Source organism: Drosophila ananassae, chromosome 2L (assembly GCF_017639315.1).
Source record: "Drosophila ananassae strain 14024-0371.13 chromosome 2L, ASM1763931v2, whole genome shotgun sequence".
Lineage (NCBI taxonomy): Eukaryota > Metazoa > Arthropoda > Insecta > Diptera > Drosophilidae > Drosophila > Drosophila ananassae.
Window position 1 is genome coordinate 16369321 of NC_057927.1, and position 27429 is coordinate 16396749.

General features: G+C 45.8%; 7 protein-coding genes across 11 annotated transcripts in view; 3 read left to right on the top strand and 4 right to left on the bottom strand.

Annotated features, from left to right (window-relative positions):
* The first annotated feature begins 2 nt into the window (after positions 1-2).
* LOC6501320 (probable ATP-dependent RNA helicase spindle-E) lies at positions 3-7084 on the top strand. 2 transcript variants are annotated; one of them, XM_032451492.2, is made up of 12 exons: positions 56-71; positions 151-377; positions 439-687; positions 2397-3127; positions 3202-3854; positions 3928-4061; positions 4114-4703; positions 4779-4926; positions 4990-6126; positions 6189-6310; positions 6375-6587; positions 6650-7084. In XM_032451492.2, the coding sequence occupies exons 2-12, from the start codon at positions 183-185 to the stop codon at positions 6780-6782; spliced, it is 4305 nt and encodes a 1434-aa protein (XP_032307383.1). In that variant the 5' UTR covers positions 56-71; positions 151-182; the 3' UTR covers positions 6783-7084. The 2 variants fall into 2 exon arrangements, with proteins under 2 accessions (XP_001954983.2, XP_032307383.1); XM_001954947.4 differs by having other exon boundaries at positions 3-377.
* Positions 851-2164, bottom strand: LOC6499271. The gene has a single exon (XM_001954948.4). The coding sequence runs from the start codon at positions 2064-2066 to the stop codon at positions 918-920; it is 1149 nt and encodes a 382-aa protein (XP_001954984.1). The 5' UTR covers positions 2067-2164; the 3' UTR covers positions 851-917.
* LOC6499270 lies at positions 7079-16591 on the bottom strand. Of its 2 annotated transcripts, none has more exons than XM_001954949.4 (15): positions 16280-16591; positions 15754-15953; positions 14484-14711; positions 13453-14425; positions 13004-13394; positions 12722-12941; positions 12424-12655; positions 11869-12371; positions 11699-11814; positions 11510-11636; positions 11234-11452; positions 8390-8533; positions 8146-8325; positions 7479-8086; positions 7079-7421 (listed from the first exon to the last, which is right to left on the bottom strand). In XM_001954949.4, the coding sequence occupies exons 1-15, from the start codon at positions 16308-16310 to the stop codon at positions 7160-7162; spliced, it is 4434 nt and encodes a 1477-aa protein (XP_001954985.1). In that variant the 5' UTR covers positions 16311-16591; the 3' UTR covers positions 7079-7159. The 2 variants fall into 2 exon arrangements, with proteins under 2 accessions (XP_001954985.1, XP_032307376.1); XM_032451485.2 differs by having other exon boundaries at positions 11869-12386.
* LOC6501321 (arginine kinase) lies at positions 9315-11225 on the top strand. Its single transcript, XM_001954950.4, has 3 exons — positions 9315-9610; positions 9681-9931; positions 9986-11225. The coding sequence occupies exons 1-3, from the start codon at positions 9602-9604 to the stop codon at positions 11094-11096; spliced, it is 1371 nt and encodes a 456-aa protein (XP_001954986.1). The 5' UTR covers positions 9315-9601; the 3' UTR covers positions 11097-11225.
* Positions 16592-16800: 209 nt separating the features above from the next.
* On the bottom strand, positions 16801-20409 carry LOC6499269 (ATP-binding cassette sub-family B member 6). Its single transcript, XM_014910509.3, has 6 exons — positions 20249-20409; positions 19566-19890; positions 19310-19509; positions 18930-19249; positions 18468-18872; positions 16801-18409 (listed from the first exon to the last, which is right to left on the bottom strand). Exons 2-6 carry the CDS (start codon positions 19863-19865, stop codon positions 17022-17024), a joined length of 2613 nt encoding a protein of 870 aa, XP_014765995.1. The 5' UTR covers positions 19866-19890; positions 20249-20409; the 3' UTR covers positions 16801-17021.
* Positions 20410-20610: 201 nt separating this feature from the next.
* Positions 20611-27429, bottom strand: part of LOC6499268 (atrial natriuretic peptide receptor 1) — a 37998-nt gene continuing 31179 nt past the window's right edge. For 2 of the 3 annotated variants that reach the window (XM_014910507.3, XM_001954952.4), the window contains 6 exons: positions 26974-27118; positions 25708-26134; positions 24915-25643; positions 24662-24826; positions 22836-23019; positions 20611-22776 (listed from right to left, as the gene is read on the bottom strand). In XM_014910507.3, the coding sequence (XP_014765993.1) occupies positions 21132-22776; positions 22836-23019; positions 24662-24826; positions 24915-25643; positions 25708-26134; positions 26974-27118 (3295 nt within the window). In that variant the 3' untranslated portion in view covers positions 20611-21131. Of the gene's footprint in view, positions 22777-22835; positions 23020-24661; positions 24827-24914; positions 25644-25707; positions 26135-26973; positions 27119-27189; positions 27261-27429 lie in introns of those variants that run through there. The other variant, XM_014910508.3, reaches the window with a different exon arrangement.
* On the top strand, positions 23068-24176 carry LOC6502683. The gene has a single exon (XM_001954953.4). It carries the CDS (start codon positions 23182-23184, stop codon positions 23785-23787), a length of 606 nt encoding a protein of 201 aa, XP_001954989.2. The 5' UTR covers positions 23068-23181; the 3' UTR covers positions 23788-24176.

The following is a 27429-nucleotide window of genomic DNA, read 5'->3' on the forward strand; positions in this document are numbered from 1 at the left end:
TTGCTTCTCTAGATTCTAGATTTTTACCGTTCAATTTTAGACGCGGGCACAAAGCAACAAGGTTTCGATTTGTGAGATTGAAAACATTCAGAGAATATTTGTATTTAGGAAATCAGATTTAGAAATCGCATTTTCATTACTGTTTTTAAGAGAGGGCTGAGTAACAGCGAACGGCCTTTACTATGGATGCTGAAATAATGGACTTCTTTGATTTCACCAAGGATTTTAGGCGAGAAGAAGCTCCATCTGGCTTCATATCAAGTGATCCGAGCTCTATGGCCACCGAAATGTTCGAGTCAAAACCAATTAAACGTGAGGTGATCGGCACAGATTATGTGGCGGAAATCGCGGCCAAAGAAAAGCTACTCATGAGTGGGGTAAGAAGCAGCGTCGGCATTTATTTTTGTTTATTCTTGACATTTGATTCCTTTCTGATAGCAACTGAAAGCCGAGATTCCGGGCCAATACAGTGGCGGCATGGATGACTTAGACTCAAATGACGATATGGATGACGAGGAAATATCCAAAATACGCCTCGATGAGGAATACTACAAGAAATACAGATTCAACTTGAACCGCGACAAGAACTTGCCTATTTATGCCAAACGCGAGGTGATAGTCAACGCTATAAACACACATCAAGTTGTTATTCTTAAGGGCGAGACTGGTTGCGGAAAGACCACGCAGGTGAGGCGTTCTTCTTCTTTCTTCTCCATTCTTCAGCCATCTTGTCTTACCATGTTTCCTTTCGGCCATTTTGTCATAAATTTGTTGCTGTAAGTTTCTGGCCACGTGCCAATTTAGAACACGTGCATAATACAGCATTGAAAAATAGTTAAATAAGTCTCTATTTTGATAAAATATTTATTTATTTAAGATCTAATTAAGCATACAGCATTATGTCCAAATACTACAACTTAGTTTTCGCTTTCAGACTCAATAATAAAGTCCTCTTCCTCCAACATACGCAGAAGTTTCTCAGCTTCATTTTGTTCATTGTTTTCTATAATACTCAAGTCCTCTTCTGCTTCATTTTCTTCGCAGTCTTCGGTCGAGTCATTGATCATATACTCCCGTTCCACTTCCTCCGGCAACGGGTGCTGGAAAACTGTGGCTGACGACATGCGTCGTTGGTAAGCTTCTGGTGCTTCCAACTCCACCTCTCCTTCATCCTGTCGGGATTCTTCGCTCTGTTCCTTTCCGTACAAGGCTTTGTATCTAACCTGTTGACGCACCTCCAGTTGGTTTTTGGAGCTCATGGGCTGCTCGTCTAGTTCTTTCTGTTCCTTGTCGCTTTCTTCTCCCAAAAGCTTCTGTATATCACCAAAGACTTCGCGCAGCTGACCGAAGATTTTAGTAGGTGGCAGGGCTAGTTCTTGCCCCGCCAGACGTTTCTTCCTCTCATTATAGGCAGTCTCCAAGTCACAGAATGGCTCAGTGGCCAGATGAAGTGTCCGAAAGCCCTCCAGCTCGTAGATAAGGCTGACGCTATTGGGCCGCTGCTGCTTCAGGAGCACATCATTCTTTTTTTGCTGCTTGGCACCCATTTTACTTTCAAGTCGTTTATAATCCACCAGATCGTCCAATCCCAGACTATAGTCTAGGGCTGTAAATCGGAATGCTTGCTCATTGACCAAACGCCAAAACATGTATGCCACCTGCTGGGTATCTAATTTGTCTGGGCTTTCCTGCCGCAACAGCAGGACATAGTCGGTTAACTCCTGCCATGTCCTTTGGGCCACCTCGATCTTCACGAACTGGTGCGTGGGCTGCTTATTATATATCACATACAGCAGATAGAATCCAGCAACCCTTAGGCACCGGGTTGCCTTGAAAAAGTCACCGTTGGTGCGTCGGGAGCAGGCCAATTGCTTGGCTACGTGCAGAGCCGCTATGGTGGTGGCCACAATCTCTATGTTGTTGGACTGTGCAGTGTACAGGTGCTGCATATTTAATTCCAGCCAGCAACGGCAAAACACGTCGAATTCGCATTTCTCACCTTCGTTCACCAGTCGCTGGAAACTCTGCACGAGCTCCCAGCAATCGTCGTAGATATTAGCCTCCATTTAAATAGTTGTTTCGCATCCCAAAGTTTAAGCTTGTGTCTTCCAGCAAATTGTAAACAATCCAAAGGACCGGCTGATGCTATCGATAAAACGATAAGTCTGCAGTGTTGGAAAACAGAAAGACTCCTAAAATACGTTACAATTACACTGTTCAAAAAATGTACTACATATTTTTTAAATTTTAAACATACAATAGGTATTTAAATTATAAGTAACATAATATGTTAATATAAGAAAGCATTTAGTTGGTCCTTCCCCAAACTCCATTTATATATTTTCTTTATTTTTGAATATACCCATTATACACCCATTTCATATTCTTCCGCCCAGGTACCACAATATATTTTGGACGAGGGATTTAAATCTGGCCAGTACTGCAACATTGTGGTGACACAGCCTCGTCGCATTGGAGCCATTTCCATTGCCAATCGAGTTTCCCAGGAACGGATGTGGGAGCCGGACACTGTGTGCAGCTACCAGGTTGGTCTGCATCGCAAGCAACATTTGGAAGACACTCGATTACTATATTGCACCACCGGTGTGTTGCTAAACAGCCTTATTCGCAACAAGACCCTGACTCATTACACACACATTGTTTTGGACGAGGTCCACGAGCGTGATCAGGACATGGACTTCCTGCTTATTGTGGTACGCCGTCTTCTGGCCACCAATTCGCGTCATGTGAAGGTCATCCTCATGTCGGCCACCATTGATACCCGTGAGTTCTGTGACTATTTTTCCACAAAAGTCTCGGTACCGCCTGTGATCAGCGCCAGCCATGGACGAAAACACTCGATTGAAAAATTCTACCGCGACCAGCTCGGCAGTATTAATTGGAAAGACGATCCTGATGATGGATACCAGGCGCGCATTCCGGACGAGGCTTACAAGGCTGCTGTAAAGATAATCCTAGTTGTTGACAATATGGAACGTCAGGCGGCAAATCAATCGGAGCAAAGTTACGACGACGCCAAGAGCCAGGGCGCAGTGCTAATATTCTTGCCTGGCATTTATGAAATCGACAACATGGCCGAAAGTCTGGGCAATATGACTAAGGAAGAGTAAGTATATAATATTTTCAAATAAAATTAATAACATTTTTTAACAATTTGTTAATTGATCCTTTTTATGTCAGACCCAGTATGAAATTATTTATTGTGCGTTGCTTCTCTCTGATGACCCCGGATGCTCAACGGGATGTGTTCTCTCCTCCGCCATCGGGATTCCGCAAGATCATATTGGCTACCAATATTGCAGAGAGCTCTATCACAGTGCCAGATGTATCCTACGTCATTGACTTCTGTCTTACCAAAGTGCTGGTCACCGATACGGCCACTAATTTCAGCTCTCTCCGACTGACTTGGGCTTCGAAGGCCAACTGCCGCCAACGCGCTGGTCGCGTGGGACGTCTGCGAAGTGGACGGGTTTACCGCATGGTACACAAGTTATTTTATAAAACAAATATGACGGAGTTTGGAGTGCCGGAAATGTTGCGCCTTCCCTTGCAAAACTCTGTGCTTAAGGCCAAGCTGTTGGACATAGCTCCTCCGATAGAGATGTTAGCTTTGGCCTTATCCCCGCCGAATTTGTCTGACATTCAAAATACCATTCTGTTGCTTAAAGAAGTGGGCGCTCTCTTTCCCACCGTGGATGGTGAGTACTGCGAAGTGGATGGTGACATTACTTTCTGGGGCATTATTATGTCACGCTTACCATTGGATACTCGTCTAAGTCGCTTAATTATTTTGGGTTACGTTTTCAATTTGCTCGAAGAAGCGATTGTTATAGGTAATTACATTTCCATTATACCTCTTTTTGTTGAATACAAAACATAATACTTAATTTTTAATTTATTTTATAGCTGCTGGATTGTCCATGAGAGGGTTGAGCACTGAAGCAGGACGAGGGCGTCTTACATCCGATGCCTATTGGATGAACTACGTTTTTGCTGATGGCTCCGGTTCTGATTTAGTGGCTATTTGGCGAATTTATCGCGTAAGCCGCTTAATGATTTGTTTAATTTGATTTAATTATTTGTTTTCGATAGACATATGAGAACATGGTTGCGAACGGCATGCATCAGGAGTCGGCGGAGCCGTGGGCAAGGCGATACCATGTTTCCTTGCGGGCACTTAAAGAAATGCATCTTTTGGTGCAAGAATTGAAATCGCGTTGCAGCCAACTCGGCATGATTTCGTTTAATCTTTCCTCAAGTGACATGCCTGACGATCTGGAAAAGGCAATCCTCTTAAAAGTTATTATAGCCGGAGCCTTCTATCCAAACTATTTCTTGCGATCGAAAAAGACCACTTTAGAGCAGGAACGTGACATCTTTCATGTTATCTCTGGTCGTGATCCGTGCCGCACCGTTTACTTTACAAACTTCAAGCCCGCTTACATGGGGGAACTGTACACTCGCCGCATCAAGGATCTTTTTCAGGAGCTCAAGATTCCGCCCGAGAGTATTGAAGTTACTTTCCAGCCTGGATCCCAGAAAGTCTTTGTCACGTTCAAGAGCGATGAGTGTGACACCAACTGCACTCGATTGATTAATGTGCCCGGCCAAGTTCTAACCGAGGTCTACAAGTCCATCAGGATGAGATTATACCAATCGAATCGCACATTTCGCGTGATGGAGTGAGTTATACAAGCCTTAGGAATTATTTAATCAAATTGATACTGTTCTGTTTAATTTATTACCTTCAATTTTAGTCATAACAACGCGTTGAACTATGTGCAGAGACATGGTATTGGAACTCTTAAAGAGGGACATTGGACTCCACCGTCTCGCCCCTTGAATGTGGAGATGCTTGCTCTGCCGTCAGTTTACGAAAAAAATATGACTGGATTGATTACCCATGTAATACAAATACCCTTAAACCCCAGTGTTAATGTTTAAACATTTTTCTTTATACATTTGCAGGTTGATCACTGCGGCAAGTTCTTCTTTCAACCAAAGTCGTTCGCCAGGTGTATTCAAAATATGTCTGAGATTATTAACACGCCGATGCACTTGCAATACGAAATTCAGAATGCTGGTGTTTTAACCAAGGGCATGATGGTATTAGCAAAGAGAAAAGGCACCTTTGAGCGCGCCATAATTGTTCGTCCAGAAACCCAAAACAATCGCCAGCCAAAGTTCTTTGTGCGTTTCGTTGATTACGGCAACACTGATCTAATGTACATAGAGCAATTGCGTTTGATGACAAAAGAACTTTTAAGCCAGTATGGCGATTTACCGCCGCGAGTTTTCGAGTGCCGATTGGCGTTGGTGCAGCCGTCGACAATGAGTAATACTCTTAGTCGATGGTCCAGGGATGCCAAAGATATGCTTATATCTGCCAGCAAGAACAATATCGTTGAGATAGAGATATACTCGTTGGTCTACAATGTAGCCGCGGTTATGGTACATACACGCGACGGATTACTCAACGATAAGTTGGTGGAGCACAACCTGGCTCGCCGTGCCGACGAGAATTTTATGTCACGCCAGGATCATGACTTCCGTATTCGCAAACAGGAAAGCGCGCGCTACATATCCGGCCCTGAAAGGCAGCAAGTCAATGAGGAGTATCTGCGTTCTTGTCAAATGCCAGAGGATCTCGATCTAACGCCTCCTCCACTCGACAAATGCAACATGATCGTTATGCTTAAGGGACCTTACAGTCCGCTAGAAACTTCGATGTTTTCAACAATTCGCGTGGGGGTTTGGAAAACCGTAAAAATAGACAATTCTTCGGTAAATGCCGTACTTTTGGATTCCGATCCACAGGACAATCACGATCAATTGGTAGTATCACATTCAACAGTGGAGAGTTCCAACGGAGACGTGCTAACAGCCCGGGGCACTACCCTAATGCCCAACATTCACGGTTTTGGCCCCCTTATGACCATGCTCTTCTGTCCAACCATGCAGATAAAGTGTAACAAAGATTGCACGAAGTATGTTTCCATTTTAGCTGGTCTTGGATTTGATAAAGAAACCATGAAGCCCTATTTCGAGGAGCACGATATGGTTATGAATTTGGATGTAAATTTATATGAGGATGACGTCCGCATGGTATGTTTTTTTGTGAAGAAATCCTTGCAATGCAATTTTTAATAATTTTTTAATCAATTTAGATCAATCAAATGCGCTACAACATTGACACCATGTTCTTTAACTTCGAAGGAGAGGAGCTTCCATCACTCAACATGAACGACCGCGTGACCATATATAAAGAATTGAGAAAATTGGTAAATCGGTAAGTTCGAGGAAACAATATCAAAAGTCGAACAGCAGTCACATTTTTAATAAAATATATACAGCTTGCTTAGTAAGGACCGAAGCTACATTGAGCTGAATGCAAGCAACTCGGATTTCAACTGGGAGAAGGAGGACAGGATTGAGCCACAGCCCGAACCGTTTGGCAAACGCTGCATCTTTCCAATGCACGTTATTCCAGAGCTACTGGAGGAGGATATCGGAAGGCGCCTCTATCTTATTGACAATTGCAAAAAATTGTACAAGTGGCGTAACTTGTAAGTACTCAAAATATAAGTAGATAATATTAGTAAATATTAAACTGCATTTGACATTACAGCGAAGGAGCATTGGATATCTTAAATTGCAAGTTATGTAACATGTCTCTGGAGACGACTCCCCAACTACGACTACATTTACTGACCCAATTACACCGCGATCGAGAAAAGCAAATTGGTTTCAAAAATGAATAGAATAGTTTTTTCCCTTAGAATGGAATAGGAACATAATAACTGCCAAGCTATAATAGCTGATTGATAAACCTATTTATATAATTATCTTACGATTCAGCGTCGTGCCTTCATTTCTAATTTTCAAGCAAAAAGTTTCATTACCCATTATCTTAATTTTGGAACCAACTTTAAATACTCACGAAAAAGTATTTGTTTTTTTTCTATTTGTTTGTTTTTCTCCTGCAAACTTTCTTGTAGAAGTGAAGTTTATTTAGTTTTCTGTTTAAAGAAACCATCGTTAATAAAGTTAAATAGTATTTCAAGCGCTGGGATTTGAATGCTCTCCCCAGCTGGGCTTCGTTTCTTTTTATTTTAGGATAAACACACACACATTATGCTTATGCAACTACAATAACATCGGAGGAGTTTTGGAGGGGAAAGTGCACGGGAAGTGGTGTCGTGGTCGTGGTGCCCGTCTCCTCAAGTTCGCAGATTGTATAGTTCTGCATGCGGTTGAGTGGCTTGCTGCACAGTCCACACAATTGGTGCTTGTGCCAGGCGTAGATCTCGAAGTTAAGGATATTGTACAAATCGAACTGGATGGTGGCACTTAGCAGTGAACACTCCACGATCAGGATGTTGTGTTCATTCAGCTCCACACTGAAACAGAAAAGTAGAGTAAATTTTGAATAAAAATACTTTGTTGTGAATACCAACCGAAAATCGTAGTCACTGGACTCTAAAGGCCACTGGTAGGGCTTTTGGCGTACATTATGGGGCGTCTGGTTCTGGTTAAGATAGATGAAGACCGGCTCATCCAAGGGAGCAGTATCGGTGTGAACTGTCCTGTTGCGGGGGTGAAGATTGAAATAGTTCTGACCGATATGGACGCGCAATCCGTAATTTGTGGCATTATCGGGGGTCTTCGATGGCGTTAAAAATACGGCCAACTGGGGCAACGGAGAGCAATCGGCCACTAGAAGAGTCGAACAATTGGCACGCACCGCAATCTCCTCCAGATTAATGAGGTAATCGTCGAAGCTGTTGACTATGCCATTGATAACTGAACAGGAGCGCTTTAGTCCCGAGTCATAGGTTAGCTCGTGGGAGGCGTCGAACTTTGAGTCCAGTTTGAAGAGGAAGGGTATCTGATGGAAGCGCCACTTCACTCCATTGACCTCCACCGCCAGCCGGAAATAGTCATGCGGTGTGTGCATGGAGATGTTGATCTCCTGGCTCATGTGGAGGCTGTCCACCTTGTGGGAAGATAGGGCAGACACCACGTGATCCAGGCGGTTGGACCACAGCTCAAACCATGCGGGCATCTAAGGGTTATTTTTAATTTTTTATTCTTTAAACTTATTTAGATTTATTATTTTCTTGCCTTATTAAACTTCAGGTCCATGTCGTATTGTGTGATCGAGGTGAAGTTCTCAAAGTTGCTACGTTTGCAATACTTGGACGTGGGAATGGGCGAGAACTTGAGGACCTCCTTGGGACAGAATTCTGTATCCGTCAACGAGATCTTGCTGGAACGCAGGAAGGCACGGGCATGCTCCGATGGCTGAAATTATGAGGAAGTGATGGATGAATTTCTTAACTTGGTCAAACCTCATCTAATAACATACCCCAGCTCGGGCGGCAAACTGCACCGAGGAGCCGTTCCCTGGGCATTCACCCTCCTCGGTGGCCAGGCCGAATACCACATTGCCGTAGAGTGTGTGCGGTCGTTTGGTGAAGACGAGGGGTTCATAGGTCAACTTGCTGCAGGCCTGTGGATAACAATAAGTTCTTAATGATTTTTTGAACATTATTCATTTGATTCTTAATTAACTTTTTAATTACTTCGAGTGGGGGAAGCTTACTTTTTTAATTGATAAAAGACTTTAAATAGTTAGTGGTTAGTTTATAAAAATCAAAAGCAATCTAGGGATTTGGCGGAACATCTCCTCCATCTCAGTTGATAAATTTAAATTAACATTTAAAGTATCATTCTTTGAATCTATTTCACATGAAGAACTTTAAGAAAAAGAACTTTAGACCAAGAGTCCCATCGGAATAGACAACAAGCCATGCACCTACCTAGTAAGTCAACAATCGGCACTTGACACGAGTCGAGTGCTTTCATTAGGCGGCAGGGACGTGACACCCTGTAAGGTACATGTGGATACACTGATGGACAGAAACGTAGAAACCAAACAACAAGGATACCCCCGCCACCGGGATGTACGGTCGGGCTCACATTACCATGACGAAACGGTAGACAACGGGACCACAACAACGACGACAACGATTAGCGAGCCTACATACATACATCCTGGCTGCACTGGACTGGTCTCCTTCTCCTTCTGCGTGGCACTTTGTTACACAAGGCACAAAAGCCCAACCACTAGCCGTACAGCCACAATTGGTGGCCCACTTATGTGGGTGCCTCTCCTTGCCCTCCTGGCTAGCAGAGGGGGAGCAGAGAACGAACAGAACCGAGTCAAGTAGAGTAGAAAGTCGTGTGTCGGGTCCGGGTCCGGGTAGGCAGGCAGAAACCTGTATCTAGCAGGCAGGCAGGCCTGGTGTCGGACGTCGTCGCGTTTGATCAATACGGGATACGAGCTAAGGGATAGAAGGCAGCCAGTTAAGCTATTGTTCGGACGCATTTCTCCCGTCGTAAATTTTTTGGGAAAAAATTTCAATTTCTTTTATTTTTTAAGAACGCGCTAAAATCTGTTCAAAAGCCAAAGTGCTGTCGAAAGTTTTTGTTTCGGATCTGCCATCGAGACCCTTAAACTTTGTGTTGTGTTTTATAAATTTATGTTTACTTGACTTTTGCTCCAACCCACATAAAAATGACTTCGGTAAGTAGTTACTAGTCAAGCTCTAAATGTATTTCCAAGGATTAACTTCTAGTCCCCCTTGTCTGAATAGATTGAATCGAAACGCGTGCAATACCGTAAGTATCTGGAACGAGCCGGGGTTATTGATGCTCTCAGCAAGGCTTTGATCAAGCTGTACGAGGAGCAGAACAAGCCGGAGGACGCCATCCGTTTCGTCCGCAAATTCATGTGCGAGAGCTGTCCGGATGATGCTCAGTACGACATCATGAAGAACGATCTGGAGGAGGCCAAGACGCACATCGCCAAGCTTGAACAGGAACTCGAGCGTCTGCGCGGCCAAATGTAAGTTTAAAGAAGGATTTGAGGTCCATAACTAAATTTGTTTCAATCCATTAGCAAAAAGTCACCGGAGGAGTACCAGGAACTCACCATTGCCGGCTACAAATCGCTTATGGATGATGAGGAGAACGTCAGTTCCCTGCTGCGCAAGTACCTCTCGCCAGAGCTGTTGGAGGAGTACATGCTTGTCACGACTCCGGCGCCTGTGGACGCATATCTATATGATTGCGCCGTGTCTGGCTTCGAGCATCATGAAGCACCCTTGGGAATTTACGCGGCCGATGCCGACAGCTACGATGTCTTTAACAAGCTCTTCGATCCAATTATCAAGGACTTCCATAACCAGATGGACAACGAGAACGATGTGCTCCAGAAGGATGCTGACTTCGGCAATGTGGACGAGATTGAGAATCTTGATCCGGAGCGCAAGTACATAATGTCAGCTCGCGTCCGCCTGGCGAGGAACATCGAGGGTCTGCCCTTCTTCCCGAAACTCACCGAGAAGCAGTTTATCGAGGTGGAAGAGAAGGTGCGTGCGGCCACGGAGACAATGGATGGAGAGCTGATTGGTTCGTACCTGACCATGTCGGATATTGATGCTGAGACCCAAGCGGAGATGGTGAAGCGTCATATACTCTTCGCGCGCGGTGACGAGCAGCTGACTACCGCCGGCTGCTACCGCTTCTGGCCGACTGGACGTGGTGTATACCACAATCCGGCAGAGACGTTCTTCATCTGGGTGAACCGCTCCGACCATGTGCGCATCATGTCGATGGCGCTGTGCGGTGACCTCGGCGACGTGTACAACCGCCTGGTGAATGGCCTGGCTGAGTTGGAGAAGACATTGACATTTGCGCGTCATCCGCGCTACGGAAATCTCACTGCCTGCCCCACTAACTTGGGCACTACACTTCGCGCCTCGGTCCATATCCGCTTGCCGTTGCTTAGCAAGGATCCGGACCGTTTGTTCGCTTTAGCCGAGGAGCTTCAGTTACAGATACGCGGTACCGATGGTGAGGCAGCCCACATCGAGGACGGAGTTATGGATATATCCAATAAGCGTCGTCTGGGCTTCACTGAGTTTGAGTTGGTGAAGACTTTGCAGGATGGCGTTGTGGCTCTAATCAATGCCGAGGAGGAGCTCGAGATAGCCGGACAGGAGGGCTAACCGGAAAACAAATCCCAGGACTTGGAAACGATACCCCAATGATACAGAGACCCATATAGACACAAGACAGGAGCATCGCATATTTGGTTAAATAAATTTGTCCCGTAGTCACATTAAATATAAAAGAAATATCTCACCTTCCAGTCCTCCTCATCGTCCTTCGAGTTGCGCTGTATCTGGCCAATGAGCTTGAACCAGTGCGATTTGGGCGACGCCTGCACATCCAGGGTGATGTTCCACCTATGCAGGATATCCAAGCGGGATGTTTCATCCGTGTGCTCCAGGGTGAGGCTAATCTGCTTGCCCTTCAGATCAGCGGTTTCCAGCGCATCCTCCGCACAAAAGTTTCCCTCTATCTGAACGAATGCGTTTTCCATTTATTCAGGTTATTCTTTTTAAGAATATAGCCTTACCCTGGTGGCCTTTTCGTTGTACATTAGCATTGTGAAGTTCCTATCGTGGCCGAGGTGAATGGAGCTGAGCTGGGTGAAGCCAAAAATGTACATCAGGACGCTGACGACCATGTTGCCAGAGAAGCCACTGGAATTTCGAAGAAAAAACAAGTTAGAGGGGCATTTCAACTGATTTCAATTTAAAATTACTTCTCTGTAAACTCAGACTTGAGCAGCATTCCCCGATACTTCATCAGTTCATTGAGATTCGTGCTGACGCTCAGTTGAACTCCCAAATCAGGCAGGGAATATTTAAATTGTTGAACCTAAAGAATACATAAATTTATAGATTACATCTATAGTTACAAGGAATGACGTACCACTTCGTTTCTTTTTTCGGGCAGCATTGTCTCGTCGAAAGGAGCCGCTGCACTCTTTGTGATCAGACCCCGGGTTTTGGTCACCACCCGTGATTTAAAGGACAGGCCACTGGTTAGATTCTGCGGACGGGAGAGGGAATAGCTCCGGCACATCGTGTCGCTTTCATTGAGAGTTAGTTCACTACTGAACGGAATGTAAATCAGGAAGCCCTGCTCCCTATTGATCTCATGGTCCAGGTTCAGGAAGGGATTGTAGCTGCGACTGCGCACGGATGCATATGAGGAGTATCGGGCGTCAATTTCCAAGGTGTGCTTGGAGATGGGCGGGCTGCGTTGTTCCGTCATATTACCACGCAGCGATGTCAGCACTGTTGTCTGCAACAGGACATCGGAGGCGGTGCCTAGAACCGTTGGCACCGAGTACCGATTCATAAAAGGCCAGCGAACTGTTTGCATATTTATGTGGCTATCCGTACGGATGACCTGCTGCAAACGCTCCAGAACTGAAATATATAAACCTGTAGGGATTAGGGATACGAATCCAATCACACTCACTGTCGGTGTAGGTCATTTGGTCGAACATTCGCTGATTGAGGTAGTAGGAGAGCACTGTCTTGCCCTCCATTTGCACAATGAACTCCAAGTGAAGATCCTTCGAGTTGATGAGGGGAGCATTCAGCATGGCCAGCAAGGTCTTAATACTTTTAAAGTTGAAGGGTTCGCTGCCGTTCCGCGTCTTCCACTTGTTCAACACGGTATCCGGCAGGCCACGGGCCTTCACATATAGCTTTTGGACCAGATATTTAACTTTATTAGTTTTTTTTAACTGACTTCCCAGTTTCTAGCAACTTACCGCCAGTTGCCCTGTGAACTTTCCCAGTGCTTCTGTGTCAAACTTGAAGAATGCCACCACCGGCATGTCCGACTTAGGATCACCGACCAGAAAGACCTGCAACATGGCTCCGATTCCGAACTTGGAGTCGCGGTAGTCGAAGATGTAGTTTCCCGTAACCCAGTACCTCGGCTCCGGCTTCTGGGGCAGATGGCGGTGCATGTAGGACAGCAGGCGGCGCCTGAAAAAGGTTTCTGGATTAGTTTTGGATGCATTTGTGGCAAGTGAGACGGGAGCACTTGCAGATGCTGGTAGCAGGGATAAGTAGTCTCCGAGATGCTCGTCACCGTGGTCCTATAATAGTTGATCATGTGCGGATCCGTCTCGCTCTGGATGATGCGATGGATGCTGATCAGACGGGCGGGCGTGGGATTGGAGATCAGCAACAGTGTTACGGCGGCCACCCGAAGCTCCAAGCTGGCGTTCCGCGACTCGAAGATTGGCCAGTAAATCTCGTAGATTCTCTCTGCTCGCCGATCCGCCAGAGCCAGAGTAGTCCACGCTGCTTGGAATTTGAGATCATCGTGTTCATTCGGATCCTGGACAATGGGTTCCAGGTAGTCAGCAACATTTCCCAACTGCAGATTGTTCAATCCCTGGAGGTATAACATTTTCTGGTCAAAGTCACGATGGGCTAAAAAGGATTTAAGACAGTTATTAGGACAATTTATAAAAACCTATAGTTAACTTACTTAAATAGTTATTGAAAAACTGCTGCACGTACTCCTCGAATTCCTCCTTGTCGATGCCTCTGGCTACATACACATTGTGGACCAGGGTGGCAAAAGTGAGGATAGCTGCCTGACGCACATCTGGACGCTCCGGTCCGAGGTTAAAGAAGTCCACACATCTGAGGACCAGTTCCCTCGACAATTCAAAGATGTGGAACGGCAGGGGTATGAGCAGTTGCACCGCAATTTGAGATTTGGTCATTTTGTTCACCACCAAATGGTGTGTAAGGAAGACGGAGGCCTTGGTGCCGATTCGGGGTATGATCTCGTGGAAGATGTTGCGGATAGTCTCCTGGCGGTAGGATGTGCCAATATTCACCTCATGGTAGAGTCTTTTCAGGGAATCAAAGTCCATTTCACTGAGCAGCTTAATCACGTCGGAGAGGGTGGAATCGTACGGTTCGGAGAACTTGAATTCCGTGGTCTCTAGGCCTTCGGCCAAAAGGTCCAGAACAGCTGAGGCTTGGGCAATTAGTGTCTCTTGTTGTTGTGGATTTCTTCCGCCAGTGGGATCGTTGGGATCAAGCAGCTGCAGTTCTAGATTGGAGGGCGCAGAGGCCATTGAAGTTTCTATATCGATAGGATTGTCGATGGCTGTCTCGTTCAAAAATTCGAGCAGAAGCTCCGAGTTGATGTACTGGGCCTCTCCGGTGGACTCGAATGTGTGGATCAGAGTGGTGCCCTTGACGTGGGCTGTGTTGAGGAAGTAGCGGGTCTCGTTATGGGGCAGTAGTCCGTAAATCGCTTCGTTTCCAATAATTACGCTCTTCTGATGGTCGTACTCGCAGGTGTTTGGAGGAACATTACTCCTCGTGTTGTGAACTGCTTCCGAGTACGGAAGACAGGTCTTGAGTTCCGGCGTCTTTCGAATGGAGATGTAGTTTGTCTTGTTCGACACAAAGTACTCCGTGGCACAGGTGCCATGGATACCAAGCTGTTTTGAAAGATATTTTGTATAAGAAAGATCGAATACATAGTTCTTGGAATATTACCTCATTTACGACAAAAGCCCCGCTGGATTTTATCTGGAACTGGAGAACGGAAGCAATCGCCCTTTTGAAGTTCATACTCCAGATGGGGTCGCCCTCTTTGAATGCCACGTGCGAGATGGCTCCCTCCGGAGTGAGGACGATTTTGAAGGGCTTGTAGGGTGGGTACATCTCCTTGTTCTGCAGGAACTTCTCGCCCGAGTTGTTTAGCGTTACATCGTCTATGACCAGCTGGAATGTAAGAAGGGGTAAACATTTTGTCGACGATTAGCTGGAACCGGGGAAGCCCCGCGATGCTGTAATCTCCCATCCCGTCTAGGGTCGCGTCGAATCCCTATCCAACCGGCTGATAAGGGTTATCACCGTTTATCGGAATAACATAAAATTAGTCAGATCGGTTTTTTCAAATGAGAATCGCGCTCATTGCCTGATAAGCGAGGGCTACTCCTAGAGTGGCTCAGTCAAAACAATCAGAGCTGATTACCCATTCGTATATATGAGCATTCATATAGTATACCCCACACATTCACTCTTTGACAGGGAACCCGGGGCCCGGGGATATATGCGGCTGTATTGGCATTATCTGTGGGAGCTCAATGAAAGAAGTTCACAGCCGAGTTCAGCTCATTGTGGGCACTGCGCTCTTTCTCTTGGGGAGTCTGTGAAAGGTTAAATTGTCTTCAATTCTTCTGCGAATTCTTCTCGGGTTGTAGTTGGCTCTGGGAATGGGGTATGGGCTGGAGAATGCGCTGATTGAATCGTACAAATTGATAATGAAATCAATAAATTGATTTGATTTTTCACTGATTTTTATTCTCCGTCTATATGCATGTACAGACAAAAAGTTAGTATATATATTACTTAATTAAAATATTTATATACGACGATGATCACACGGCAACCGCCTATTTTTTTTTGTGTGTAAACAATAATATTATTTCAAAAAGCAGGGGAATTAATCATCGGGTCAGTAAAGATCAAACGAAACATTCCTGAATTGCTTCCTAAAAATTCAAAATTAGTGGTATTAAAAATAAAAAGAAATTGTATATTGAAACGCTTATCACTCGTTAGAACATTTAATTTAAAAATTAAGATACACCTGATATCAAAACTTGCACAATAGGACTTGAAGAATTTTAAAATGATTAATTGAAACTAATATAAAGTACTCTTTAAGAAATACCCCCAAAAACATACCGAAGCACCTTTTTAAGCGTTTTTAAAACAATATCCTGAAAGTTTAATCCTGGAAGGATGTCCTAGAACTTACCGCTGCTGCCAAGACAAGTTCACTTTGCCGCTGGAGAGTGAGCTTCCCCCGGACTATCCAGCCGGTGCTGGGGGGCGACGGTTGGCCCTCGTCCTGGGGCTTGGCACCCACCAGGACATTGCCCACATACTCGTAGAGCATCTGTTTGTTGAGCCCGATGATGCTGAGGGCATGACCGGCATCCAAGATCAGGAACAGATCTGCCAGATAGATAGATGGGAAATTGAAGTTCAATTCACACACACAGTATCAGAGGGCTCTTGCGTTCGCTGTGTCGCATTCGGGCGGATGGGCAATAAACTCTTCAATTATCAATTGAATTTTGTTCTTATATATATAAATATACTCATGTGAATGTGTATATAGACTATATTTATATATACGCGTATGAATGATCGCAAAATGCTTTAATCAATGTTGCTCCCCTGCTTCTTTTTATGCGCACTCGTCAATGAAACATTACGTCATGTTCTTGAATTAATTTCTGATATAGTTGGGGATTATCAACTAGGTTACTCTTACGTACACACAAACACGGAACACTTGAGTCGCCTCATGGCCTGCGGCTTCCTTCCGAGTGCGTGACACTCGTTATCTCACGGATTTTCCAAAGATTTTCACTCCGCACAAATCACTCGGAAATTGGATCGTGTTTGGTATGATGCTTCGTTTTAAGGGAAGTGTCTATATATAGTATACGAATGCCACTTTGTATTATCAGATATGTTTCAAAGGAGCCGCCGCTTTTTCTTCTTTATCTGTTATTTTTTCCTTCGTAACACACAACTCGACGTCTGCTCGGCTCGCGATCCAAACTCGGACTGAGGCTGCGAGCCGGAGCCGGAGCCGGAGATCTGGCCTTGCTGGAGGTTCCATTCCACTGATAAGCATCAGCCCTCCAAAGAGCAGCTGGTCCCTCTCATAAGACGCTTGGTCGTACTCTTAGTGATCCTATAAAATAAACTCCTCTTATCCTCCATTCTTAAACATAAAATGTGGAAAAAATCAATGGTTCGTCCTTCATTTTCTTCAAAAATAATTAGAAAGTTAGCATTTATTTTTTATTTGTACTTCTTAAAAAGCAATGCTCTTACGCTCCCACAGATTGTCTATAAAAATCTAAGTGTTTATTTAATATAAGAGTAGCGTATAAGATTACTTAAAGACGAACTTAGACTTTGACGAACAGCTCATACGTATAACAATATACCATTAATCACATGGAAACAGGAATAACAAAAAGTATTTTGAGTGTGTCTGTCTTAGGGCTAACGCGCTCCTCCGTGAGCATGTCCTGCCCTAAAATGGGCTCCACCTCCACCAAATCCTGCACCACTTGGTCCGGCTGCAGGTCCTGGTCCTTTACCACCGGCACTGCGTTTCTCCGAGCCCGAATCCGTACCTGCATCGCCGTTGTCCGAGCCGCTCTGATCCGAATCCAAGTTCTTTAGCTGCTGTTGCCACATGTCCGCATAGACACCGTCATCCCGCAGGACTAGTTGATCGTGTCGGCCTCTTTCAACAATGTTGCCCTCCTTCAGTACGAGAATTTCATCTGCGTGGATGATGGTGGACAGCCGGTGGGCCACAATAATCGTGGTACGATTGGCGCACACCCTGGCCAAAGCAGCCTGTATATTGCGCTCCGTGTGTGTGTCTAGCGCAGATGTGGCCTCATCGAGCAGCACAATAATGGGAGCTTTCAGGAGTGTCCGGGCGATGGCTACTCTTTGTTTCTCCCCACCACTGAGTCGAAGACCCCGCTCACCAACCTTGGTCTCATAGCTCTCCGGGAAGCTGAGGATTTTTTCATGGATATCCGCGGCTCGGGCAGCTTCGTAAACTGCGTCTGGCGAGGCACCCAACTTGGCATACTCAATATTGTAGAATATGGTATTGTTAAAAAGAACAGTATCCTGCGGCACCACTCCGATAGCCTGTCGCAGGCTTTGCTGTTGAACCAACTTTATGTTTTGGCCATCAATCAGAATGGCTCCTGTTTGTACATCGTAGAATCGGAAGAGCAGTCGCATAATGGTGCTTTTGCCGGCTCCTGAAGGTCCTACAATGGCCACAGTTTTGCCGGCGGGCACTGTAAAGCTCACGTTGCGTAGCACCAACTTTTCTGGAGAGTAACCGAAGGTCACATTGGAGAACTCAATGGAACCACCGGCGGTCAGAAGTGGTGAAGATCCCGGTGCATCTACAATCTCCTCCTCCTCGCGCAGCAGATCAAACATGTTCTCCATATCGACAAAGTTCTTCTGGATGGCACGGTAGTAGGTTCCGAACCAGTTCAGTGGCATATACAATTCCATGAGATAGGTGGAGAAGAGCACAAAGTCACCCACAGTAAGCGTTTGATGATGAACCACAAGATAAACACAGAGCAGGGATCCGGCCAGTAGTCCAAGACATAGTATTATGTTTTGGGCCGTGTTTAGCATATTAAGGGTAAGCATGGAAAGGAATTCCTCCTTTTGGTACTTCAAAATGGCCTCCCTGTAGCAGTCTACTTCGTAGTGCTCGGCCCCGTAGTACTTTACGGTCTCAAAATTCAACAGGGAGTCAACACTGCGCGCTCGTTGTTCATTGTCCGCCAAATTCATCCGCCTCTGGTACTTTGTGCGCCACTCAGTAATAGCAATTGTAGAAGCTGTAGGTAAGAAATCGATCAGTAATTGGAAGTTAATTAATTTTGGTGTCCAGGTTACCTATATACAAAAACATGGTGAGGAACACAATTAGTCCAAACCACCAGTTGAATGCGTATATGAAGAAAGCCACAGCCACCAGAAGATCCAGGATTGTGGGCGTTATGGAGAAGACAATGTAATTGAGCAGGTTGTTGATAGAGTCCGTTCCACGGTCCATGACTCGAAGCACTTCTCCGGTCTTCCGGTGCAAGTGCCACCTCAAGGACAGCTGATGCAGATGTCTGAACAGTTCAATCTCAATTTCACGGGTAGTGTACTGCTGTACACGAATCCAGAGGAAAGTGCGCAGATTGTTGAACAGTCCCATGCTGCCAGTGCCACCCCCTTGAAGAAATGATAGAGCTACGTAGATAAGAACGAAGTCCCAGCGGAAGATGATCGGTTCAATGGTCAGACTGTCCACTGTGAAGAGATGGTATTAGCAAAATATGACTCAACTCAACATCCACCCTGACCTACCCAACTTCTTGCGATAAATGGGCAAAAACAGCTTTATGACTCGTCCCGCAAACAGCAGTATGATGCAAAAAATTACCGCCAGCTGCAAGGCCAGATCCTTTTTGGGCCAAAGGTAGGGAAACAATGTCCGCAATTTTCTCCAGCCATTCCTAAAAGCAGAACCAGTTGGCGCCCCTTGGGACTCGCTGGAGGAATCGTCCAGTCTTTGGTGTGGGTTATATGGAGCCATAATTCCAGGGGCCTTTAGGCCCAAAACGAAAATAAGCAGGGAGCAAAAGAAGCGGGTGACGAAGAGTCCCATTTCAATTTCGTCTTTGTTGCTGTAATCGATATAAATATAATTGCCGATTTTAAATAAATATCTACCAGATCAAGCTTACGATTTCAGATGGAACCACCAGTCCTCATGGCGTAGGTTTATAAATGCCAGTGACTCGTTGATGAAAGCCAGCGTCCAGAACAGCAAAAGAATGAGGCCATGCCCTCGTGTGGGTACCGAAGGAAGCTGATAGAAGCGCTCCTTCACGATCAAACATATACTGAACGGGTAGGAGATGCACACGACGCAGGTGGAAAAGATCTGTGGGGTAACAAAACATTTAATGAGATTTATTTGAAATGAATTTTACCACTTACCATGTATCCATAAACCGTACTGTCCGGATATATTCGGGCATTCAGGAAGAAGCGAATTAATGCCAACACTGGAAGCAAGAGCAGGAGAAAGAGTTGCACGGCGTACAGGCGTGATCTGGAAAACTGTGTGGGATCCGTAATCCGCGTGGCATATTTCCTGTACATCAAGAGCTGAATGCAGCCGAAGAGCAGAAGGAATCCGCCATAGACTGCTGGACCCACGGTGTCCATGAAGCAGTGGGAGATGCCATGATTCGTCCAGACCTCACTGAGAGTCACGTTGGGCGGGCAGTACAACATGCTGAGGCCGTATTCCTATGACGGACTGAAGAATAATAGTAAAACACAATGTATGATAAGCTTTGATAGCCCTGATGGAAACGAAAAAGATAAACTCGGACTGTGACTGTTCGCTGAACAATTACTTTGTTTTATGGGGCGGGCGCAATTTCGCAACTAATCACCAAATTATCAGCCGGCACCAATAGGGAAACCACTTTTTCAGTGAAAATACTCTCATCTTTTAATTATATTTAATTAAACGGACCGAGTAGCACTACACCACTGAGTATCAGAATGGGGCTCGTGTGGACCGTGGAAAGTTGCAATTCATCCAATCCGTTGGCTATGTAAAATTATGCAATGCCCTAAATTTAAGGGCACGCTCTTCCTTAAACACTTACCCGATGTAAAAGGCCCAGACGAAACCGGATAACTAATTAAATCAATTAACGATTTAATACTCCGGTAAAAAAATCGCACTTCGACGTTATATTTTTTTTGGTTTGTTATTTATTTACTTGTCGCTTTAGTGCTGCCAGACTATGCGTTGCTCGGCCCGGGTGGCAGTATTGGAAAAAAGTGCTGGAAAATGCTAAATGTGATATTACACATTTTTCGAAAAATCCCGGGCGTTCTTTTGGCAGGACTATAAAGAAAGTTAACATCGTCCTACTTCGTTTATGCCTCCATAATCTGCTTCTTTTGCATCAAAACATAATCTGCATTGCCACCAAAAATTAATTAAACTAGAATACTCAAAAAATGAATTTTCAATCGTAATAGAATATTTGTATTTAATAATTTACACAGAGTTCGTTATTCGTTAATTTCCAAAATAAATATTCATAGTCATCTAATACTTTACTTACAAGAAATTTTCACAAATTGCCTATGCTTATCATTAAAGCTAATTTCTACTTTAAAATAAGTTTCCGAGTTTGGAGAAAATGAATATTCAAAGTGCAAGGAACAAATCGGTCTTGGGAGTAATTTTCTATATACATCGAGTTTTGTTTTTTATCTTTCTTTTTCGATTAATTACATTTAAAATTCGCTACTTATGAGTAAAAGGAAAAGTTAATTTAACGCTAAATAACATTTTTAGAAGAATTCCCGTACGAATTTCGAATTTGATTCGGTCGACTAACGACTATAACTGCTAACTTGTTCAACTTGGGTTTAACTTATTATCACAAACAAGTACATTTAATATGCATATGATTACGAGTGTGTAGTGTGCGGGTGGGAGGCCGACTTTGACGGTCCCCCACCACTGGCTTATAGCTACGAGTTGATCTTGGCCAGGAGTGGCTGGGTGACGCCACTACCCGCAACTGGGGGACATTGCTGCTTGAAGCTCTTCACTAGGTATCCGTAGTGATTGCCCTCCGACGGAATGTTTTGGTTTACAACGCTAGTGCTGCCGCAGTTGCTGCCACTCCCGCTTCCGCTTCCACTTCTCTGGGGACTAGAGTTAAGAGGCAGCGACGGTGAAGTTGAGGGCGGAGCAACTGTGGGCAGCAGGGGAGCCTCATCCCCTTCCGCAAACTTGATTCTCAGCTGACCACTTCCCATGCTGCCGGTTTCAGCGGCATCTCCTGACCTGGCGCCCGTCAGCAGTGTTGAGATCGTGGGCGAGGGCTTTAGCCGGCCGCCCCTGCTGGTACCCATCATCATCATAGGCGGCGGTTGCAGTATGCCGCTCAGATTGGAGCTAGAATTCGATTGTGCATAATTATGACTATTGTTGTTGTTGAGGTGATGGTGGCTTTTGAGGGCACCACTTAGGGGCAGCCGGAAGTGGGCCAGCTCCCAGCTGTCGGAGGTCTCCTCCATGTCTCGCAGACTGCGACTGCTGTAGATGTCGCACTGGCGCTGCTGGGGCTCCAGGTATAAATTCTCAGTCTTGTGATACTCGAAGCCACTGCCGTTTAGCTTGGGCGAGCTGGAGCTGATCTTGCGCTTCACCCGAAGGTTGGGGGAGTCCTTGGACAGGGAGGACGGTGGCGGTGGCAGGGCGATCGTGGGAGTGGCCACCACCTGGGGCGGGGGTGAGGCCACTACCAGTTCAGAGTACTGCTTGTGCAGGTGATGGGACTGACTGCGTTGGGGCTGCTTTAGGGATGATCTGCGAGTTAGCATTAGCTTACTGGGAGAGATTAGGCTATCGGGACGCGGAACCTCGCCCTCCAGCCAGTACGTGAGCATCTCACCCTTGCCCTTCATGGGCACAAAACCACGTCGTGTAGTTACAAATGTGCCGAACTCATCCAGTGCCTGTTTGGTGGTTTCGCTAATATGAATCTTCAAGGCCTCCCCGTTAGACTCCATTCGAGAGGCAGTGTTTACAGTGTCTCCAAAGAGACAGTAACGGGGCATCTTAAGGCCTACCACTCCCGCCACACAAGCTCCCGTATGCAGGCCAATCCTGAGCTTCAGTCGGTCCTCAGGGCGATGGTGGATGCGGAAATTGTGAACCGCCTCCAATAGGGCCAGAGCCAAACGGGCTATCTCTCGGGCATGCTGGTTGCCATTTCGAATCGGCAGGCCCGAAACCACCATATAGGCATCTCCGATCGTCTCCACCTTGTATACATCATAGTTCTCCACTATGGAATCGAAGCAGGTGTATAAATCGTTGAGGAACTGCACCACCTGCATCGGCGTGCTTTCTGCAGAAATGGCCGTGAATCCTACGATGTCACTGAAGTAGATCGTCACCTGGTCAAAGGTCTCCGCAACAACGGGCTGTCCGCTGATTAGTTGCGCAGCAACACTCTGCGGGAGCAACTGGTAGAGCAACTTCTCGCACTTCTTCTTCTCCTCGTGGTAGTCCTGGGTGCGCTCCTCCACCAATTCCTCCAAGTTGTTGGCGTACAGCTCCATGCGCTTCAGCAGGTTGTCAACTATGTTGCCCGTCTCATTATCCCTAAAATAGATTATATATAACATATATCGCTTTGGAAAAATGTGGAGAATGTAGCTCACTTGTTAAACCTCCGTATCATGGACTTGAGGGTATTGAAATCTGGGCGTTCGGCAGGATCCTCTGCCCAACAACGTCGAATGATGCCATTGATGTCCGCTTTTGTGTCACCATTGGGCTCCAATTCTGGCCGGAAGGGCTTCTGCATTCGCTGCGGATGATATCCTTTCACCAGTTCGATAATCTCTGTGAAAAGAGAAGGCCTTGTAATAATTTGAATTAAATAAATTAGCAAGGGAGCAGTTTTTCGTCAGTCAGTAATGTAAATTCCATGTGTTTAGTGTTGTTTTGTGTCAACACATACATATCCTGTTGCCCAAACAAACAACAACAACACCAGCTACTCTAATGTGCTCCAGGAAACAATATTTGGACTGGGTGTGTCCCTTTCTGGTGGAGAGGCCCGTGCGACCGTATGGTCGGGACCGTCAGCCCCACGAACTCTTGCTGCAGGCTATCTGCCGGCAAAAGAAGTGCCTGCCTCACGACCAGTTGGCGGATCTTCTGCGGAACATGACCTTTGGCTCGGCAAAGCACAGGATATCCAAGTCCAAAAAGAGACAGTGTGGCGGTTCGGAGGCAAAACCTGAACCCACGGATGCCGAAGTGGTTTTTCACGACAGGAAGAAGTGGTCGCCTCATGCCGACCGCTGCAGCTGGGGCAGATCCCGCATCGAATGGCTCCAAAAGCTGGAGGAGCAGCAAAAACAGTGTTTCCGGGCGCTCCACGAGCCTTCTGGACCCATCTTGGGCAAAAGCTCTAGCAAGATGAACACCCTAACAAAAAATAATGGCAAAAAGAGGAGCAAGGACAAAGCACGCAGCAAGGATATTGGTTGGACAAAATGCAAGATGCCCGGCTGGTGGGCCTTCATACCATTCTCCTGCGTTTGGGGCCTGCCCCGCACCCATTCAGTCTGCCTGAACGTGTCCCGCCCCAAGAAGAGTTCGTGATTTGGTGGAGGCAGCAACTTTTTGGCTAGCCTGCAATTTCATTTCGATTTGCAGTGCGTCAAGACCGCAATTAAATTCGTCCACAGACACAACTCTCTCGACAAGTGGCAGCCAAAGTTGCATTCTGCCTGGCAGACAAGTGGCTATGCCACGGAGAAGGACGAGTGACTTCTGATTCCCACAGCCGGGGCGCAGCATAATTTGATGAATCCGTCAAGTGTCTGCTTGCCACGACCGACACACTTTTGCCAACTCGAAGACTAAGTTTCCGGCGCCAATTGAAATCGGCGCTAGTCTCGAAAAAGGGCTTAAAGTTTTCTATGTATTTCGAGGGCCGGAGCTTTAAGTGTGGCGGCGCAAAACAATAAAAAACCAGCGCAACCCCAAAACTTTTGCTTTTTATTTTTTGGAATCGGAAACAGAACAAGGTGATAACTAAAACCAATCACTAAACACTTGGTAAAAGTAATTAGTCTAACTTTTAAGAAGTATTATTGGGTTTGCCATTTAAAAAATAGTTCCTTTCTAGGTTTTAGAATTATTTGAAAGTAAGACATTTCAATTTAAATCTATAGGAGTTTAGTAAATACACCAACATTCTTAGGATTTTTGGAGCTGGAATTGAGTAATACTTCGGCTGAAGTATTTCCATCACGTCTCCTGCTAATTTGCCTGTCTCCCACATGCCCACAACCACATCCCACCGAAAGGCCAACTGACGGACCGGAGTAACCGCAGCATGTGCAAAAATCCGGCATTAAAATTCCGTACAGACAAAATCGGCCGCAACACGGAACGAAAACGACCAAGTGAATGGTGGGCAGAGAGGTTCGGAAGAGGCCATAAGGCCCTTATGAGTAATTCCATTGCATACCTTGTGGGGATTTCTCGTAGGCACACTTGCCCAGATAGAAAGGACCTTGTCGAGTGGTTATTTCATGCACAATGATTCCAAAGGCGTAGACGTCACCCTTTTGGGTGCCCTCGGGTGCCCTTTGATGTTCCAATCTCAGCAGTTCAGGGGAAGTCCACAGCAACTCTGTAGAAAGAATAAAATTTTCATATTCATAAATTTTTATATAAATTTTTATGGAAATATTTTCTTAACTTATGGTAAAAGAACTTACTGCTCCAGTAGGCGTGGCTGTTGCAGTTGCCGCCGTCACTCTCGAGGTCAAATCTCGTCCGTCGGAGGCTGTGCAATCCGAAGTCTGTGATCTTGAGCACGAACCGGGAGTCCACGACGCAGTTGGAGGACTTTAGGTTGCCATGTGACCGAATGTCCGAGCTGTGCAGAAACTGCATTCCTCTCACTATGTCGTGCATCAGGGACAATCGGAACATCCAGTCCAGTTGGAACTGCTCGTTCTCGAGGATGTCCTGCAGGGATCCTTTGGGACAGTATTCCGTGAGCAGGAAACTGCGACGCTGGTCCAAGCAGGCTCCATAGAACTTGACCAGATGGTCGTGCTGCAGGTCCTTCATGCGCTTCAGTTCCAGCATGAGGTTGCGGGTGAGCAGGCCGTGAACGTTGTCCACCTCAATGGGCTTAATGGCAACCTTGCTTTTTCGGAACATACCCACAGGAATAAAGATCTGCCGGTCGCCGTTGATCGAGACCATGTCCTCGGACATCAGGGTTAGCTGGGAGCTCTGCTTCACCAGTGAGTGGAAGGAGCCGCGAAGTCCGCGCTCGGCCGCGTCCCGGAACATCACATCCTCCAGGGACACCTTCCAGCTCATCGAGTTGATCTCAGCCTCGGCGATGTAGTGACGATAGCCAAAGAAAAAGCACACGGCCATCACTACCACCATGCTACCCAGGATGATTGAAAGGATGGCATAGCCGGGTAAAGCTGAACAGTAATTGGATTAAATTTCAATATTTAAATGGTTATATTTCAAAGTAAAGAAACTTACAATTATCGGGGCACAGGGCACCGTCGTATCCGCAACTTGGACGATCAGGAGGCGCCTCCTCGCGATCTCCTGCCCAGTGAATCTCCTTGTTGGCCTCGAACTCCAATCGATTGTGCAGAAAATGGGCCACGATCTCGAAGCGTCCTGTGCTGGGATTCATGTCAAGAAGAGAGTAGGCCGAGAGTCGGTCTCCGTTGGCGTCAATGGTTACGTTTCCGGTAATGCCTGTGAAGCTGCGGTTCCACATGCGGCGCACCATGTCCGTGCCGTTGATGGGACGTGTCAGCATGGAGGGATCCTCCCGGATACTGTCGTTAAGGGCATTGGCGTAGAGGAGGACTCCGTCAAAGAAGGAGGTGACGAATGCCGAAATCGGTTCGTTGTCGCTGAACGTGTAATTGTATTTCTCCGCGGCGATGGCTTTGATCTGTAAATGGAAATCCCAGACGCATTAATCTCCCTTTCGCTGGCAGTTAGATTCGCTCCATTCTCCTTATTCCCCCCATTCGCTAAAACCTCTGTCAACCGCCATGGGGCATCAATTGCTAGCCGCTTTCCCAGTAACGCTTTTCCCCTTTAATTGCTTTGGCCCCCGTGAAAATTCAATTACGCGTCCACTCACTCGGACGGAGACGGGATAAAGAAGGAAGCTCTAAAACGTTTTGTCACAATCCATGTGGAAATTATTGCACACCGCACTTCAATCTGCTTCTGGCAACTGGCGGATTTTGTTCGTCGTCCTTCTTTGACCAAGGCTGGAAGGGATTGAAGTTAAATTTCTTAAAGAAACCTGATGGAAACTATAACTTCTATAATCGCAAAATGTTTAAAACACTGAACTGATTTTAGTGCCAGGATGAAGCTTCTTAACACCCCTTAATACCTTTCACTACACCTATTAAGAGCCAGATTCGGTAAAATTCATAGTCTTTGTAAGTGCTCCTCAGCCTTTCGTGCAGCATTTACTATCAACTGCTGTGGCACTGTGTGTCGTAATTTACCATGTATCAACAGAATATTGTTTACAATGCCCAGGAGCCCCCGCCCCTTCCCAATGCAAAATAGTCTGCGGCCGAGAGCACTGGAACGTGCACTAGCATTGAGTATGCATGAGGCTGGCCAAAAGAGGAACACGGCTGACCGAAAGAGGCGAAAGAACCGGCGAAAAACAAAAGAAGTCTGCAAAAATTTTCAAATTGGCTTCCACATCCATTTCCATGCAAATGCCGGTAGTCCCCATTCCGATCCGGAGCCAACAAAACTCACCTCATTGGAGACCCGCGTGTATTCGTTGTCATTCGGTTGTTTGGGTGTTACGGTCAGCATGGCGGTATAGGCCTTCTGTGCCCGCTCATTATTTAAATCCGTATCATTCTTATCGTACCACGGCTGCGACGTCAGATAGGGAACCCTACAAATAAAAAAAACCCCATATATATTAATTTAATTAGGCCGAATAATCATATTTAATCTGACAAATACAGTAGTCTATCAAAGAAGTAGAATAGTTTCCTTTCAACAGGTTTAACGAACTTTTTTTGGATTTATAGTCAAAGTTATGATCTTATTTTTGTAATACAAATGAGTTTAAAAGGAAAGAATTTGTGAAACTAAAATAAATTAAGCATTTACTCATGCATATATTTTGTGTAGAACTCTGTTACTTTTATGAAACACTTAAATTAAAATATATGTAAATTATACAGCTTATTAGACAGTACT